Raw genomic sequence first — 17,874 nt, 5'->3', positions numbered from 1 at the left:
TGTGTAAAACGAAGCAGCGCGTTTGTTAACCCATGGGTGCAAAGGACAGGGTACCTTCCCTCCCCTCAACAGCATTTGCCCCTGTGGTACGTAGGCAATGAGGTTTACATCAGCTTTTCCAGGGCAGCGTGCCTGGACAACTGCAGAGAGCAGCACTGTTCTCCTGTCCAGGGCACAAGGTGGCAAGGAAATGCACGTTTTTCTGAAGTGGATGGCAGTACCAAACGCCAAAGCACCTTGTCTACAGTTTATTGATTTCCAAAAATATCCTGATGCATGTAGATAATCACCATTTTCAGCTAGCCACCTCGCCCACCCTATTAGCGGTATTGCTGATGACAGCTAAGTCTGGGGGAAAAAAATTCTCTGGTGTCTAGTGCAGGTTGACATCATCAAAGCCAAAGGAGAGATGTTCAGATTAAAGGAAGATTTTTACAGATCTGTATACATATCTAGATAGAGAATACTGACAAACAATTGGTCAGAAAGTTAACTTTTCCCAGCACTCCTGTATTCAGCAATGTGTCTTCACAGGAATGTTTTATAAAGTTACAGGGAACAGTGAAAGAAATGGAGTACAAGTTTACATGTTCCTGGTACTTTTAAAAATTATTTTAAGATCCTACACAAAATTATCTATATGGTTTGAAATTGACCTGCATACATGCTATCCTTGCCATATAGTTTAGCTAAAAAGATCTTCAATACAGATGGAAAAAAAGCACTATTTTGCCCAAATGTTTGCAATTTATTTTTAACAAGCACATTAGCTTACAGTTTGGTACAAAATGGTCACTTTTTCCTTCCCAGAGAGAGGTATGAGACTGAGTTAAAAAAAACAAAGACATGAAAATGTCAAATTATTGAATTAAAATAAATAAAACATTTAAATTATTGAACCGTTATATTCACCATTTTTAACACCTCATGTGTAATACAGACCTAGTAAATACATTTTGAACCTTTTGTAAAAAAAAGGTAGTTCACATCCAGTTCTGAGCAAGAATAGCAGGATGCATACACTGTTTGAAATTATTCTCTAGAACTGTAATTTTAAATTTCATTAGCTTTCTTCAGCACTTGCAGCTTTTCTTTCTCTGACCTAGCATATTCCACAGAACTCTATTTCTCTGCAGGTTTAGTATTTCCTCTTTAAAAACATCTGAATAGCAAAGAAGGCTCCATGAATTACAAAGGGCCAGAAATCCTTCTTGAACAGTGATTCTCAGGAGTTTTTGTATGATCCATAAATGTTTACAAAAACTTTTATGATATAACACAATACACAAATGAAAGTTTTGGGACTGAAGAGATGGTGGTTTGAAGCATTTTTAAAAAGGAAACACTTTGTTGTGACTCACCTACCTATAATACACCATAGCAAAGCAGCATCCCCCATTCCACGGTGGACTTAATACACCCTTACATTCAGAATATGTAAAAGGATATAATTTGTCACTATAAAGATACAAAATAAGAACAAATAAACCAAGATTTACATAACTGAACTCAAAGACAAAGACACTCTTCCAGATGAGGTCACTACTAGCACTTGAAATGAAAGCCTTGTGTCAATTAGCTGGCAACACCGAGTTACAGCACCAACACACAAAATTGAAGTTCTACTTTCACGCTTTTAACACTCTCATGAAACAAACAAAAAAACACTGGAAGTCTCTATATCTGTTCATTGTGCCACATTTCAAACAGGGTCAAGGCAAGATGAAGTTAACAGTATGTAGCAGAAGAGTTAACATATTCCCAAACACTTAAGCTGCTGTTTTAACGTCAAAATAATTCCTACAAACCTGCAAAGCCTTTTAATATGCAGATGAAAATAAGTTGAATGAGGGACAATTAAACTCATGTCTAACTATTCAGTAAAGCTCAAAACAACAGCAGTAATTACATATTTTCATATGCATTACAAGGTTACTGCTAGCAGGAAATTCAGTCCTACATAGGCTGGACAAATTTTCCAGATTCAGTATCTGTTGCCCAATTTATTTATTTATTTATTTAAGGGGCACTAAATGTCTTCAATTTTTGGCTGATATCAAACCCCATTCCTCCCAGTTCGGTCACTTAAAGGTTGGCCAATTTTCAAACTGAAAACTGAAATCTCTGGGCTGATCTCTTAACTAACTTACCCCTGGGGTCTCTCCGGCACACAGGGGCACTGAAGAGCCAGTCTGGACTAACCACTACTGCTATTTCACTCTTTCTGTTGTTGCTTACAAGCAGTTTTAACATTCAAGCCCAGATCCCATAAAGACCATTACAGGGATTCTGATAAATTCCGAAATGAGACGATGGCTCGTTGTGTCACGCCTCTTAAACAACGAGGGTTTAGGTCATTAGGAAACACAGACTGACTTGATGTCACGACAACATTGAGCACACGCAGTTTTCATGCTAGGCCCTTAGCAAAAGGCGACTCCCTGTGTGGAAGACGTAGGCAGCGATAGGAAGGTGCCGGCCTCTAGCTTTACGGCAGGAAGTGGAGCGCATTTTCTCACATTGCTGCAAAGGCCATTGATTCCATACAATAAACTGTATTTCCAATTCTCTTAAATCATCTTTAATGTGCTTCTGTACCTATGTCATATTATCAGTGTCAAGTGAATGGAAGTTTTTCCTCTGACACGTTTTTCACTACAAGGATTATTAGTTTATGTGAACTTGTAAGCTATTTTGATACTTAAAGTAACAAGAGACAGTAACCATTGGCTCAATTTTGTTATTCCAGTTGAAAATTATGCAAAACTGGATTTTTTTTGCCTTACATTTCTCAATGAATAAAATCTATTTATGAAAAACCATCACTGCTGAGTTTTTGTGCTAAATCGTAGCCCATTCCTATTGCAGAGCTTCCAACTTTTCATATGAGGGCTGATGATGGAAGTAAAAAGACACACTAACAGTATAATGAAGAATGATACAATATAAGAATGAATTGGCCAGTGAGTATTTAGTCCTTCTCACATAACAGAAGAGCTAGGGAACATTGAATTAAATTAAGACTTACAAATGTAAAATTGAAAGGAAAAGCCTTTTTATATAACATAATTAATCTGTAGAACTCATTGCCACAAGAAAACATTGAGGCCAAAACCTATTAGGATTAACTAAAGATTAGGTAATGGATAACTAGAACATGCTCAATTTCAATGGATAGGATTATAAACTTCACTATCCAGGACGTGAATTATCCCTCACAGCTAGTATAAAAAAGGAACTCCTATTCCAAATGGTAATTTATAACTGCTTCCATGTTTTCTTCTGACTGCTGTCAGCCAAGATCCTGGACAGACTGATGGATATGTAAATGCAACTGCCATATTCCCAATTGCTACTACATCCCAGAATGGAAAAGCTCTTGGACTACAGGTAATTTCTTTTTGACTCAGACAGTGGAGCACTCCAGTAGAAGGACAAGGTAATGGAGGGGGGGGGTTGTTTTTTTTTTTTAAGTACTGTACAGGAAGCCTTGCAGCTAGCAGGCAATATTCCTTGTGACCTCAGAACTAGCAATACCAATAGGAAGTTCTTACACTGCCTCAACGGAAGAATAAATGATTTCAGTGTAATAGATCTGGATATACTAAGTTTCTTGTGACACTGTATAAATCTGTAAATTTGTTTTGGTATGCTGATGCTGCTGGAGTCCCATTTTCCTGTATTAAAAATTGTGTTTCCTTTTACAGGAGTTCATCAGAATTGGCTTCCCCCTGAATGACATAACAATAATTACTTAACTACTTTTCTGAATCATAAGTTAGAATATCCAGGTGAGTTATCTAATGCTCCATTAATGCATTCAACACCAGAGCAAGAAAAACAGTAGATCTGATTCGGTTCTCGCTTACATCTAAACTCCATTAAAATGAATGGTAGTATCAGCAAAATCAGAATCAGGCTGCTTATAGATGCACTAACTGCCCCAGACCTCTCATCCTACCAGAGACATATACATGCTTGGCTGGAATACATAAGAGAATGGAAGACTTGTTTGAACACTTAACACTTTCTACTTTAAATATGTAATGGAAACAGACGTTTAAAATGGATATGGAACTTGTCTCTTTAAAACTCTTGCTTCTCCAAATGGTAAACCTAAGGTAACAGTGTATCTGTTCAGTAATCTTGTAGGTAAAATCAGCTCTGGATAAATTAAAAAAAAAAGTCTTCAAGTACACAAAACAGTATCCAATTTCTCTCCAAAACCAGGCATAGTTAACTGCATAATGTAATGTTTACTTCACAAATGAGTAAAGGATGTAGGTGGTAAGTCATGGAAAAACTTAACTGGAAAATGCAATGCTTCCTTGAGCAGACATTTTACAATACTGCTACGTGCCTGTGACAGTCAAATATTAGGGTTCTCACAGCAAGCTGTGTATTGAGCTAGAACATTTGTGAAATGAATTGGGAAGAAAGGGTTTTGAAACAAGGAATACTGTATATAAAATCCCTGATCATAAATATTAAAGCTGCAGCTGGAACTGAACAGCCACTTACAATGAAAACTTTGTTTCTGATTTAAAGTTCTATACAGATGAGCGATAATACTTCACTTTCCACCGTTTGGATCTCATTCTGAAAAAAAAGTACATTATCATTAAAAATAAGGATGATGCTACATAAAGTACGACACACAGGCTCATGTCTATGTTTGAAAATCCAATCCCTAAGAAAGATACAGACTGCTTGGTCTCTTTATGATCAGCTGATTCAACTGCACTTTTACCTCTATCTTTCACTGGTGAATGATTTGCTATTAGCTTATCTAACACCTTAGATTCTGAATCTAGTACGTTTTCTTGGTCCAGGATCTTATTTTCTCTGTTTCCACTTGGCTTCTTTGGTGGGCTTTTGTCTTTTGTCTCCCTTGTATCTCCATGATCAACTTCATTGGAGTCAGTCTGGCCTTCAGTGTATTTATATAAAATATTTTCATTATTATAGTGATACTTCATGAACTGTAGAACCTGGTCTTCATTCCAGCTGTGTAATCCTTTAATTTCTTCATGACATGCAGGACAAAGGTCTGGAGTTGGCCACTGAACTTTGGGAAATTTTGGATCTTCACTCAGATCACCTAATTGGGAGAGAAAAAACAAAACAAAACAAAAACAAATCAAGAGAAGTGAATGAACTAAGGCTGAACTATGAGTCATTTCACTGGTGACTACAGAGAATATTTTCTACTTAAAAATAGTAATTTTTTTAAAAACCCCCCCAGCATAACAGTATATTTGTATTAATCTAAAGATGATCATGAATGAATCTGAAGATTTCTAAGCTCCCTTATGGAAGCATCAGTTATGTTCTGAAGTATTGCTTCCTCTTTCAAAATATAAACACTAGATCATAATCATTCTCCTTTTCTCTAAGGAAAAGCTGTAGCATTCAAATTCTAGAATGACAGCATACCACAACTGCTACGCTTTTACAAGGGATTAAGAACACCACCATCAGGGCTTTCAGGGTTAATTTGAGTTACAGTTCAAAACAAACTGCTCTTTTGCACTCAGTACTCTTTAATCCTGAAGCTTGGTTTATAACAAGCCATTTCAAGGCAAAAGACTTGCAGATAACTTCATGTTTCCATACTGTGAACTATTCCAGTCTTACCTTGCTTTTTTCCCCCCAACTTACTTTATTATTATAGCACATTAGTACATACGGATTAGTAAATTAATCTTCAGAAGATTTCACAAATACATATAGATTGGTACCAAAAATGAGCAATGCATTTTTAGTATCCTCTAGCTTTTAAAATGCAGAAAAATTTTCCTGGTATTTACAAGATAGACTGCAAGCTTGCCTTTGAGGCATCTTGCATTTAAAAAGCAGAACAAAACAAAACACAAAAATCTGCACTCAGTAATTGATTTGTTTTCTGTAGAGAAGTAGAAACAAAATATCTTATAGTAAGATTACAAACAGAAAACTTAGTGTACTTTTTATTTTCCTGCCAAAAAGAATGCAGTAAATTTTCTACATTTTAAAGCTATAGTAAAGAATTAAATAGAGTGGAGCTATATACCACAATCTCATGGCCCACTTCTGAAGGCTGTGCCAAGGTTTTTTTTTTTTTTTGATCAATTAGTCAAACATTATTACATATTGAAAGCTATATATTACCAGAAACACAGACACAGCTTTTAAAGATTAAAATAAATCACTGTCCCAAAAATAAAATTTAGCAAATTTAATGCATAATTTGACATTATTATTCATTCCAATATGTTTATACTTCTTACTAAATTGGTATTTTAGCCAGCTGTTGCATCACTTAAATCAATATCCATGCGAGTTTTCCAGTAACTTAATGTTATAAATAAGTATATTGCTCCACCACTTAGCAACTTCAAGTCAACAAGAAATCTTTCTTTCTTTTTTCTTTTTTCTTTTTTTTTTTTTTTTTTTTTTTTTAGTTATTCTCTGTTCAGTCAGGCAATAGTAACAAACATTAGAGGATGTTTTTTATTTAATACTTCATCATTTACTTTTTCCCTCCTTGGAGAAAAGAGACAAACTTTATATTCACAACAATATTTAATGCTTCATAAATCTTGGGAATTCAACTTAACCACAATATAAACACAATATAGCATATTTAAATTGTAACTAATGCTACATTACACAGATCCATAACAGCAGACAGGGATTAAGCACAAAGAGAAACCAATTTTCTTTAGTGCTTTAGTTATTTGATATCCCCATAACAAAATGGATTAACTACAACCCAGTATTTTAACTATATTTTCAGTCTAACTGAAAACATAGCAATCTAGAGAGGAAACAAAATTTCTTTGAACAGTAATTTTGTTTTATTCGGTTGTTGATCTGCTAACAGTTTAGGCTCTTTTCTCCTAAGAAAGTCTCTTATTCAATTATCGTAATTTTCTATACAACATTTCTCCAGAACCAAATGAAGACAGGTTTTAACATCTGTTTAAACTGTTGTAGAAGGAAATTTAATTATTTTTATCCACCAGTAAGTAGTTGAACTGTATTGCTCCTTTTTGAAAGGGCTTTGATTTGTACTCTGGAAAGATCACCTCATCAAGCTGCAGGTGAAATCTCAAAAGAAATGGTATCTTTGAGAACTATGAAGCTTTTTCATTACGTATCATGATAGACCAACTACGTTACTCGAGGATGGTTACATCTCTGGTGTGAACTTCTCATTCATTCATGCAAGAGTTATTATTTTGCTGGTGTTTAAAGCTACAGCTGATTGGGATGCTCTAAGTTTTGCTCTATATGCAAATATTCTTAAGGATATTAGCTTTGTATACCAACATAAATGTGGAATTAGCAATAATAATTAGGAATCAGTTGCTGTTTTAAACTCATGTTACAGAATTTGCACAGCTATTTGTTCAAATATAAATTATTTTGTATAAAATGTCATAACCTTGTCTTTCAGACACAGCTAGCTTTGTTGGGCTTTCCAAAGAAAGGTCTTCCATACCTGCAAGTCTATTATTCACTACATTGTGTTTCTCCCAGAGCCAGAGAACAGCCTTGTCTAGAGTCTTAACAGAATCCATGGATTCTTTAGCCATTTCTTCAAAGTGCTGAGCGCAAGCCTTGCATCCAAAAAAGTGATGTATGTATCTCCGCATGATCTGAAGTACTATTTGTGGATTGTCTTCGAGACCTAGGAAGACAGACAGTAGATACATTTAGCACCATCTAGACAAACATAGCTTTAATGTACGCAATTTAATGTACCTAAAGTGAATCAGAGGAAAAGGAAGGCAAATACTGCTACTTTTTCATTCCATCCAACGTTATCTGCACTTTAAATATAGGAAACCAGCTACTTTCATAATTTAAAGATATCCACACCACATGTGCTGTCGTAGAGAACCTATACTTCAGTAAGTCACAGAGAGATTAAAGGGATTAAAAGTGTCACACATTTCTTAGAAGAAATACTCCCTCCCCAACCCCCCAATGAAATACATTTATAATACTGTCACTAAGTAGTTCAGGTGAGACATTTATTTATTCTAATGTTTCTAATGTAGAGGTTAAAATGACCTCAAAGAGTATGTTTCAAAACATACTGTTTTGAAAGATTGCCTGGGAAATCAGAGACAACTACAAGGGAATTATTTCAAACATACCGAGGTTAAGAAAATGTTAAGAGAGTGATAGTGCTATTAAAATTGCTGCACGCAAGTTTTACTACCTAAGAAAAATAGCTATTTATACCAATACGTTACAAAAATATGTAGTCCATACAATTGTGTTCAAAGTTAGCCTGAATAACGCATTAAGTGTAACAGTTAAAGGTTTAGTGTTCTTTATTGTTAAATTTCTCCCTTTAAATAACACTTTACTGGGGGGGGGGGAAACAAACTCAACTAAATGAAAACAAAACCATAAAACATTTCTCAGAAGAACCTTACGGGAATACATTTTGACATTGTTAAAGCTTGCAAAGCTCTTGCTAATATTCTACACAATTCTTTCAGAAATTGAGATTTTCTCTGATATCTTGCCCAATAATTAAATGGATGTATTTGTTATGCATTCATCATTACATTTATGCTCAGGCATTAAATTATGGTGATCTTGCTACTGAAAAATAAGGGTCAAAAGCCTTCTGATAGCTGTTTCAAAAGGTATCTGTGATATGTCTCTCTCTCCATAATTTTGTGATATTACAGAATACCAGAATCTCATTACAGTTATTAATAGCACAGCTTTTTTTTTTTTTTTTTTTTTTTTTTTGGGGGGGGGGAGGGAATGCAAGCACATAATGGTTACTTAGCTATATATGAACTTTTTAAAATAACTCATTATTTCCTCCTAAAATAAATCCACACATGGTTCTTTCCATAACATTCACATCCTTATGATGAAGAAAATGAAAAAGAATAATTATTTCAATCAGAAGTAGGCTAAGGTCTTTACAGACTGCGGACTTTGCCCTCTGCCTTCATTGCTACTGCAGGTAGTCTGTACTTCTGTAAGTGGCTGGGAAACTTGATATTATTCATGAAAAATCCTAATGGCTTCATTGCTGTCTCAGAGATTTTCTGATTCATACTTAATTGATCTAGTAAATTGTGCTAAAATGTATTTACAAATGTACTATATTTTACCACAAACACACACTTGTCAAACGAAACACATTTTATGACACAGTGTCCTAGATTGATCAAATTACCAACTGCTGCAGCTGAACACCTCTACACAAGAGTAATTTGCAATGCAGGAGGTTTTGTAGGTTCTGTGGTAATGGGTTACAGTGCTTAGCTGCCTATTCTATTCTAGTAGTGAATAACAAACAGTTCACCAGCACATATTCCCTCCCTACGTACATTGTTTCTTGGAGAAAAAGAATCCTTAAAAAAAGCTATTCAAAGCTATCGGAGTACTTAGTTGTTATATAAATGAGAAACGTGCGAGGACTGTCGTAATGCATCTTCATTTAGAACAGCAGCGCTATACTCTTCAACATAGGGAAAAATGTCTTTAAAAAAAATCATAAAACGTAAAGAATCTTTACTCAGATATTCTGTATCTATGATTGAATACGCATGTTTAAATAAAAAAATATGAGATTAAATCAGATTAAATAACAGTATAAAAAGAAAGGCTGAAAAATAATTTTGGAAAGTAGAAATGAATTTCAGGAAAAACAGTTATCAAGCATACTAAAATACGCATATAAAAAACCCACCCACAACAAAGGTAACCACTAGCAAACAATCTCTTTACGGAGGAATAGATATTAATACACCAATTTAATTATATCTGTTCTCCTGTGTAATTTTACAGTCTTGAAAACTGAGGCAAAGTTCATTTTGTGGGGAGGCTTTTCAATGTTAGCAATGGATTAAGAAGAATTCAGATATATTTTTCTGAAAAAAAAATCCACAAGCTTATTCTATTCACACAAATAGATACTATTACCTGAAGATACTGTTCATTTAACTAGGCATGATTAGGACTACAATGATTTTACAGATCCTCTGATGTGAACAGTTCTATTCGGAGTTCCTTTGGATTCCCTTACGCTGATCCCACTGCAGGTTCAGATTACACAGTTCAACGTTAAAACATGTCAAATACAAACCAATAAAAACATTACATCAAGAAAGCCCTAGCAAGTTCATACTGGCTGTCAGACTCCACAAGTAGAACAAACTATCAAGAAAAATATATCTGCTTTAAAAGAAAACAAACAATTGCAAAATGGCTCACTTTGTTTGTTTTTCTTTTATCAGTTCAGAGATGAACTTCTATTAACATCTGCCATGTATCATCGTGTAATCCTCCTTTTCTCTTTCCTCCCAAACTACTGCAATTCAGGGTAACCCTAATCTTTAAAGTGGACAAGAACCATAAAACCCTACCTGTGGTGGGCAGGATTAGGGAGTACATCATGCTTTTTAGTAGATGGGATTTAAACAAGCAATAAGGAGAGGAAAACCTCCCAAGACATAATCCGACAGTCTCAGACTGACCCAATTCTTTTGCCATAAGAAGTGATCATCACATATCTGTCCCGATTTAAATTGATGGTTAAGTGTGCCAAAGAGTTTTCAGATTCTACAGGGTATTTTTAACTTTGAGCTGACTACAGCTCACACTTGAAACATGGGGCAATTTAATATGCAATTTTGTACAGTTAAATATTAAGAGCCTTTAATTTAACCAGAACACTTGTAGCAATTGGGAAAAAATCACTAAAGAAAAAAACCCAGGAAATTTATACAGGATCCTGGTGAAAAGCTAATATATCAGCCAGTACAAAAAGCAAAATCCACCAGTCAGAGCATGGTACTATAGCGATTCAACTTACCTTCCCAGGCAGAGGGTGGGGGAAACCAATTACAGGATCATCAAGTACTTAAAAAATCCCAATTTTGCAGGAGATTCAATTTTAAGATGGAGAGATTTTTAACTGTGACTGTAAGTAATACTGGTAAAATATATATAGGCACAATTTGAAATAAAAACGCAAAATATGCATATATATTTTTCCTTACAAACAGCAGGGGAAAAATTGTGAATTTTTGATTTATAAACATTTCACCCATCATTCTTATATTTCTTGCAAAAAAAAAGTCTTTATAAAAAACAAAATAGGACTATAATCAAACAAAGCACTGCCTGAAAAAGAATAAAATCATACAGAAACCAGTACTTTAGCATTAGCAATTCTACTTCCTTTTTGCTTGGAAGACAGAGCATATACTCAAGCATTTTTCTTACACACAAAGCAGCACCAGAATATTAACATTGTTTTTAAGACTTTCAGCATCTTGTGAAACAAGTAACTTCACAAAATGTCAGCAAGAAAGTTAGAATATCACTTGTAACAGATTAATAGTCTATGAAAATTCAACTGGGAAAAAAAATCAATCATAACATTCGGTATTTATGAAATTAAATTAAAGAAAGTTTGGCTAATGGCTGTTACGCTTTTATAGCTACCAGGCTGAACTGTTAAATCTCATTCTTCTGAAATTAAATTAACAGCCCAAACTTGGATAACCTGAACAATCTTCACCCCTCTCCAGAAAAGGGAAGTTCAGACTTTCCTTTCGAAATTCCCTCCCTTTTCTGCTCTATTATTCAAATACCTTATTTACCACTTTTCTAAGCAAGGACAAACTGAAACAGTTTCGGTTGACATCAAGCAGCTGGAAGTATTGCTGCAAGAAAGCTATGCTCTGACCCCTGCTGGTACAGAAATGAAGATTAAACGTCAAAAACCACAGTCCTCCATGAATGTTAGCTGCATGCTTACATACAAAGATTTGCTCTAACCCTTTATTTTTTTCTATCACACAGTAAAACTGCTACATATATTTCTCTCCTGCCTCAACAGTTTGGCATAACTGCTGCTTACCTGTATTTATCAATGCTTTTGGTTGCAGTGCAGCTTGAACAGTTAAGGTATGAAACAGCTTCCAAAGGGAGCAGGTATAACCTCGCAGTTCTGGTCTGCTGCCCTGACATCCAACCCACTGAATTCGCTTAGTGAGAAATATCCCAGAAATCTGAAAAGAACGTGTATTTAAGATTTATGCAGCAATAGGACCTAAATTAAATTAATAAACAATTTTGGAAATGATACTTCGCTACTGAGCATAGCAAGCATGTTAAATAACTTAAAAGTTCTTGAAACATGCTTTGCATTTTTGCAGTTCTTTTCATGTATTTACCTGTAAGCTAGTTTACCACTGAACACACAAGCTTTTATACTTCCTGGGAACAGCAAAGAACTTGAGACATGCAAAATTGCATAAGCAAATACAAACAAGTAATCCCGTATAATGCTAAAGTGACAGGCTGAAGCAGAACATCTTCTACCTGAAAAAAGATCTGTGGTTAAATAAGCTTACAAAAAAGCACTTCTTGCTAATAAATTCATGTTTAAGGCAAATACATTCAAAACTTGACACAATCCTGAAGTATAATCTCTGAGATATTCTGATGAACTGCTGTTAAATTCATCCTTTTTTGCAAACATACTACATGACACTTAACACACAGTCATTGATGCTAAACCTACTAAGATGCAGATCTTGAATATCTGATTAGTCTGATGGAATACATACAATAGTTTCACCTGTAACTTTATTTTAGGCACAGTATAAAAGGAAACACACACACTCACACACTCATATATGCATATAACATTGTAGACTCAGGCTGAGTTATTATTTCACTAGGCACAGTAAAAATATCTTAACACTCAGTAAGAGCTATATGACTTATAGTAGTAATGTATTAAAAGGATAATATGTACAATTCATTCCTAAGTAAGGTCTATATTGTGGCAGGAAATTGAAGAGTTCTCTAAAAACTCTTCAGAAATAATGCCCACCTCAATGGGTAAATATCTCCTTGCTTAAACTCTGACCTTAAGAGAACGCTGGTGATAAAACAATTGGTTGCATTCAAAGCCTTGAAAATCAATCAGAGAAAGAAAATAAAATGTGCATCTCAAGCACCTCAACGTATGACTAGTATATTGAATGAACAAACACTGGAGAGGCTCTCATTCAGCTCAGTTAAAGAGAGCAGTATCAGTGACAATATACATCATACACATGTTCATGTCTGTTTCAGAAAGGGATGGAGAGAAAAGCAGCTCAAAAATTTCTGCTGAGAATCTTAAATCATTTGAAGGTGACACAAAGAACATCTGTATGTTAGTCATTGCTTGTTCATTATAAAACTGAGACAGGATTGCATATTTCAATGCTCTCATTTCAATTCCTTCATGAGAATTTTTTTTCCTGGTAATGATTTCACTTCATTTTAGCCTTCTTATAACTCCATTATAACTGAGGGACTATCAGTAAGTGATGTCTTAGATTTATATAGAAACTTATCCTTTACTAATGCTGTATTTTATGCTGGAAACTAGTAACAGCTTACCCGCATTTTGTTGTTGACCAGATCTAGGATAGCATCATAAGGGATTTTGTCTAATGGAAGGCTCACCAGCCACTCTTGCAAGGTCTCTAACAACTTTACCACAGGCTGACGGCCAGGAAAAAGCTGAAGCGGGGAGAAAAAAAAATTTTTTGACATTTTAAAGCTTAAATCTCATTAGCACCAAGACAGTTCTATATTTATCTACACATACTTTTACTTATCTTTAAAAGCTTTAGTTAAACTTAACAGACTTTTCTTTGTTCCACGCAAATTAATCATTTGTTCTGTTTTTCAATACAAAATTATCTTATGCCAACATTTGTTTATGAAATTTAACAAGTTGCATGCACATAATCTTAATTGATAAAATGCAACTACTTAACATCATGCAGAAATACTACAGAACAACTTTGGACAGTTTATGTAAGATTTTGCACTGAGGTAATTCAGCTCAGTATATAGCTCAAGAAGGAATTTTGGTGGAGAGCTCTAGGGAACCTTTTAGTGGTCAGCATGTTAGCTTCACATCTGTTCTCTCTAACAGTAATTACATCAAAGGAAGCATCATTCACTTCAAAAAATATCTAGTCCTTTGGATCAAAAACTCAAATGGAAACAAAGACATACTAGATTACAAACTGAGACTGCCAATTCATCTTTCAACAGCAACTTTATCTAGATGACTGGAATGCTTCTATATGCATTTATGATCCTAATTTTTCAAATTACTAAACAACTGACTTCACTACTCAATAGTAAAATAGAAGCCTCTTTAAAAAGTTAAGATATTAATAATCTGTATGTAACTTTTATAGACATAAGAACCAAGTGAATCAGAGAGGCATATATCCCTTTTCACTCTTAAATTAATCTCAAAAATTAGTTCTTACAAAATTTTTGTTCAAATTTTTGTAAATGCAGATGATGTTGGTTTTCTAGAAAAGTATTTTCTCTTTCATATGTGTAATTGTGATTTCCAAATACTTGCAAGTTAAAGAAATAATGGTCTGGCAGATAAGTAGGAGGAACTGTAAAACACTTACGTCATTATTTACCCTAGAAATGGTATTTTGCATTACTGATGTTTCTAATTCTAATTACTACAGAATTCTAGAGTAAGTATAGCATCTTTCTGTAAGTATAGTATCTTTCCAGCAGGAGCAGTATTTCAACAGAGTAGGAAACAGTGCCTCTATCTGCTACCTTAAATGCATGCAGTAATTTATGACAGAAGATGCTATACTTCTGCTAGTTCATTCTGCAGTAGTTGTCCAACTATCTCACTGACTCAAAGGCCATTTACTTGACACTGTGCCAATCTCATGGGCAAGAACTCCCTTTTGATAACTGTTTGTACAGGATGTAACAGGAGGAGTCCTGTGTATTGTTTGTGTTCAAAGAAAGCTTTTAAATAGTCAGTAATAAAAGAGTACACCTCTGAGCTACTGACTGTATATTATAATTATGTTAACTCCTGTATGATCCCCAAAATATCATGCATTACCATCTGAAAGAAAACAGTTGCAGAGTATCTCAGGTAGACACCAGTTTCACAGAAGATTCAAAAGAATGGCCTTCTGTACTAAGGGCCGAAAGACCTAGTTCTACAACAAACAAAATTCCTGAATTGGAGACTGGATCGCTGTGACACATGAGTTAACATCACCATAAATTTTGTTAAATAGGTGAACTGTATACAAAGTCCTGAAGTCCACATTCACAAAGCTGGTTTTTATTAATTGATTGCTAAATACATAGTTAAAAAAGAGGGTGAAGTAGAGAGTTAACCTTTTAAAAAAAATCACAGCTTATAGCCTGCAAAAGATGCAAGTAGTTGTGGTATCAACATGGCATACTTTGGCATGCTGACAGTAACAAATCTAAAGGATCCTAATGGAAACAGGAGAATTATGAATGAGAATTATGAGAAAAGTGTCACACAACAAGAAAATGCAAATAAAGGGCAGCTTTCCCCCTTTATCCAATCGCAGTCTGGAAATGAGAATGCAACTACAAGAGAGCATTCTCCATTTATGCACTAATAGCCAGGAAAGTAAATTACATCAGCTGGCCAGGAGCCATCAGAAAGAACAGAGGATGTTTTAGGGATAATATGATGGAAAGATTAGCACTACACTTTCTTAAAGAAATGAGGCCAGCTAGAGATTTCTGACCTCTATGGCCACAGGGGGGCAAGAAACTGTCTGTCTGATTTTCAGATAAATCCAGATACTTGCAAATATTTCATACAACCCTTATTATTCTCTTAAATAGCTATTCATTTACCTCATTTAAAATAAAATGTTTATTATTCAATAAGTAAAGAAATACTGGTCATTTCAGCTGACATTATAAATTAAATTTTAATTATTATTAAAATTATATACTTATATAATTAATTTTTATATATAATTAAATTTAAAAACAATTATTTTAGTTTTTCAAGTCATGTCACATTACATTACTTATATTGTCCCTTCATTCAGTGTAATATGAGGATTTTCATTTTTGAAATATTGTACCTCAATTATATTCAAAACTTAGACTGAAGTTAGCAATATCTTTAAATGTTCAACCATTTTACGAACATAATCTTTATCAAATAAATATGATAATATGCATATGCATGTAAAGAATGAAAAACAAGGTTCCTTCCCCCCGTTCCCCAACACAGTGGCTACTCATCATAAAAATCTGATAAATGGGCTAAATTTTTAACGTTTGTTCTATATCCTGCAAACCACACTCTTTAAATTTTGAGCCTTCTAAGATGACGTTAAAATGTATTTCAGTCCTACAAGTATTTCAAAACTGCACACAATAGTTCAAAAATAACATTTAAAGAAACCCACAAAAATTTCATATCTTAAGCCAGTGAGGAAACATATTTAAACATATTTTTGAGAGGCATATGTCACATAAAAATTTTTACGTTAGAGTTACTTTACTCTCACAAATAATCAAAGACTAGAAGTGTATACTTTGGCAGAGACGGTAACAAAATCCTTGAAGGTCTTTAGCTCTGCTCCTTCAAGTATCTTGTGCGTAGCGAGCTCTACTCTGAGCAGGTAATGCAATCCTGATTCAAGGTCAGCCATGTACAGCTTAGATCTGAAACACACATATATAATGTTATAAAGTGGCAGGTATCTTTTGCTCATTTTCTCACCAGTCATGAAGGTAAAATTGATATATAGTAGGCATCATTAAAACCTCAACATTTGCCACTCCACAGTAATTGTAGTATATCCTACACCATGTATGGGAAGACACAGCAGTAACTACAGCTGTTTGGTATGGTGAATGTCAAGCTCAAAAGAGGAGTACAGTGAAACACATTAACAGAGTAGTTTTACACCATTTTATGCAGCGATTAGACGTATGAAGTGTAACCACATACAAGAAGTTCTTTTATACTTGAGCAAAATTTTTGCTTCCTAGTTAGCTTTACCATGTAATGAAATTACAACCTGACATTGTCATCAAGGAAATAGCTGGTGTAAGAAAATTACAGCTTCTCTTCAGAATCCAAACAAATCAGAAATTATACACTGTGAAAAAGAGCCTTTTGTTTAACAAAAGTAGATTATACACAGAGCAAGAATGTAAACAAGATTGAAAAAAGTCAATGTTAAAAACGACTGAATCTAGAAATCCTCTCTAAAATGTAATCATTTTGCTGTAGGCTACTTGCATACAAGTTTAATAGTCAAATCACATCAGTCTTGAAACATAATTAAATACCTTATGACAGGTACAAGTAAAACATCTAAAACAAATCAAAAGTTTTTAACAGTTCTTCACATTTGGAACTCTCACAACAACAAAAAAACCCATTCATAAAACAAAGTACTTTACAAAATACAAATGCATTAAGTTAAACATCCTCTCTTTCAGTATTTTCAGATAACCTTGAGTCAGTATGATGCAGAGCAACGTAGCAGTACAAGCAGAAGTTCATCTAATTGAGTTAAACACTTTACATAAGAATTCAAAAGAACTAGCACTTCTAAAAGCAAGTAGAATTAAAAAGAAAAAACTAGCCAAGAAACTATCTGTTCCCACTCCGAAATAACAGGCATTAAAATATATACATACATACATATATAAATAAATGTAGAATAATCTATGTTCTTAACAACTCAAACTACAGACTTACTCTGGCATTCAACTCCTTAATCAATAGTGTACTCACTTATTTTAAAAACAGTAAAATTCTGTTGAATTCAAGTTTCTTAAAAAGACATCCACATGCATGCATGAGATTTGCAAAAAAAAAAAAAAATCTTATTCAGAAGATGCTTAGACTGGAGATCCATATCAACAAGATTTTGTTCTGCTGGAAAGCAGCTCAATTTAGGTAGGTTGTTTTGATAAGAAAATATTTTATGTAGAACATTGTTACTATTGTTATTGACAGAAAATGATATTAATAGCCTCCATGAA

The 17,874-nt window shown here is 34.2% G+C and overlaps 1 protein-coding gene across 1 annotated transcript in view; it reads right to left on the bottom strand.

Annotated features, from left to right (window-relative positions):
* Positions 1 to 489: 489 nt before the first annotated feature.
* QSOX2 (quiescin sulfhydryl oxidase 2) overlaps positions 490 to 17,874 on the bottom strand; it is a 30,083-nt gene continuing 12,698 nt past the window's right edge. Inside the window, exons 8-12 of the mRNA XM_062591316.1 lie at positions 16,410 to 16,539; positions 13,429 to 13,551; positions 11,891 to 12,041; positions 7,487 to 7,675; positions 490 to 5,101 (exon numbers count right to left, since the gene is read on the bottom strand). Coding sequence (XP_062447300.1) covers positions 4,551 to 5,101; positions 7,487 to 7,675; positions 11,891 to 12,041; positions 13,429 to 13,551; positions 16,410 to 16,539 — 1,144 coding nt within the window. The 3' untranslated portion in view covers positions 490 to 4,550. The remainder of the gene's footprint in view (positions 5,102 to 7,486; positions 7,676 to 11,890; positions 12,042 to 13,428; positions 13,552 to 16,409; positions 16,540 to 17,874) is intronic.

The sequence above is a fragment of the Rhea pennata genome, chromosome 18 (assembly GCF_028389875.1).
Source record: "Rhea pennata isolate bPtePen1 chromosome 18, bPtePen1.pri, whole genome shotgun sequence".
NCBI classification, from domain to species: Eukaryota; Metazoa; Chordata; class Aves; order Rheiformes; family Rheidae; genus Rhea; species Rhea pennata.
This window is presented reverse-complemented; position numbering and strand designations above follow the sequence as displayed.